Raw genomic sequence first — 803 nt, 5'->3', positions numbered from 1 at the left:
AAGAATTTGCTGCCTTAATAGCCTTGAAACACCTAAAATTTTCTTTTACTGTGATCTCTTTATAGCAAAACTTTGAGTTTTTTTTTTACTGTTTGTATGCATTACTGTTTGTCTTATGTATCTGTTGTTTTGTAAATCTATTTTTCTGCAGTGAGTTCATCAGAGAGGATGGTGAAGAGAAGTTCTGGCAGTTTGTCGATACTGTGAAGGAGTTAACTGTTTACAAAAATGGAGGTAATGACTGACATTTCATCTTCTCTGCTTTGATTCCTAATTCATTGAATGGCATGTAAGATTGTGTTTGGTTAAACTACACATTAAGTGGAAAATATACAGAGACAGATATTCTCTGTACTTCCCTGTCTTTAGAGTCTGTCCGCTCATATTATAACCTGATCATCAAGAAGGCTGGGCAGTTTTTGACAGATCTTCAGGTCAACCAGCTGAAGCTGTCTATGTCTCTCAGGGCTTACTCACCGGCTGTGCATGCTTTCCAACAAGTGAGTCCTTTTCTGTGTATCATAATAATGATTTCATACAAAACCAAATGCTTGACACTTCTGGTTTAGTAGAGTTAGTATACTATCAATAACATATGTACATAAGTATTTTTTTATCAATTTGAAGCTTTTAAAAATATTTGTCTATTTGAAATGACTGCTACTATGTGGTTTACCCCATAGACGTATTGTTAACCGTTTGTTCTCAATCTATAGATAGCAAGTGATGAACCTCCTCCTGATGGCTGCACTGCTTTTGTGGTTGTTCACGGTCAAAATGCCTGCAGCACCAAGGATATGAAG

General features: G+C 36.1%; 1 protein-coding gene across 1 annotated transcript; it reads left to right on the top strand.

Moving 5' to 3' along the window:
• Positions 1-151: 151 nt before the first annotated feature.
• Positions 152-786, top strand: LOC107735455 (UDP-glucose:glycoprotein glucosyltransferase 2-like; the record flags this gene model as incomplete). Its single annotated transcript, XM_016547132.1, has 3 exons — positions 152-234; positions 370-500; positions 717-786. Coding segments are annotated over 3 exons (284 nt in total), but the record flags the coding sequence as incomplete, so codon positions are not given.
• Between the last annotated feature and the right edge of the window lie 17 nt (positions 787-803).

Source organism: Sinocyclocheilus rhinocerous, unplaced genomic scaffold, assembly GCF_001515625.1.
Source record: "Sinocyclocheilus rhinocerous isolate Xijiao unplaced genomic scaffold, SAMN03320098_v1.1 C36073944, whole genome shotgun sequence".
In the NCBI taxonomy this organism is placed as follows: Eukaryota; Metazoa; Chordata; class Actinopteri; order Cypriniformes; family Cyprinidae; genus Sinocyclocheilus; species Sinocyclocheilus rhinocerous.
This window is presented reverse-complemented; position numbering and strand designations above follow the sequence as displayed.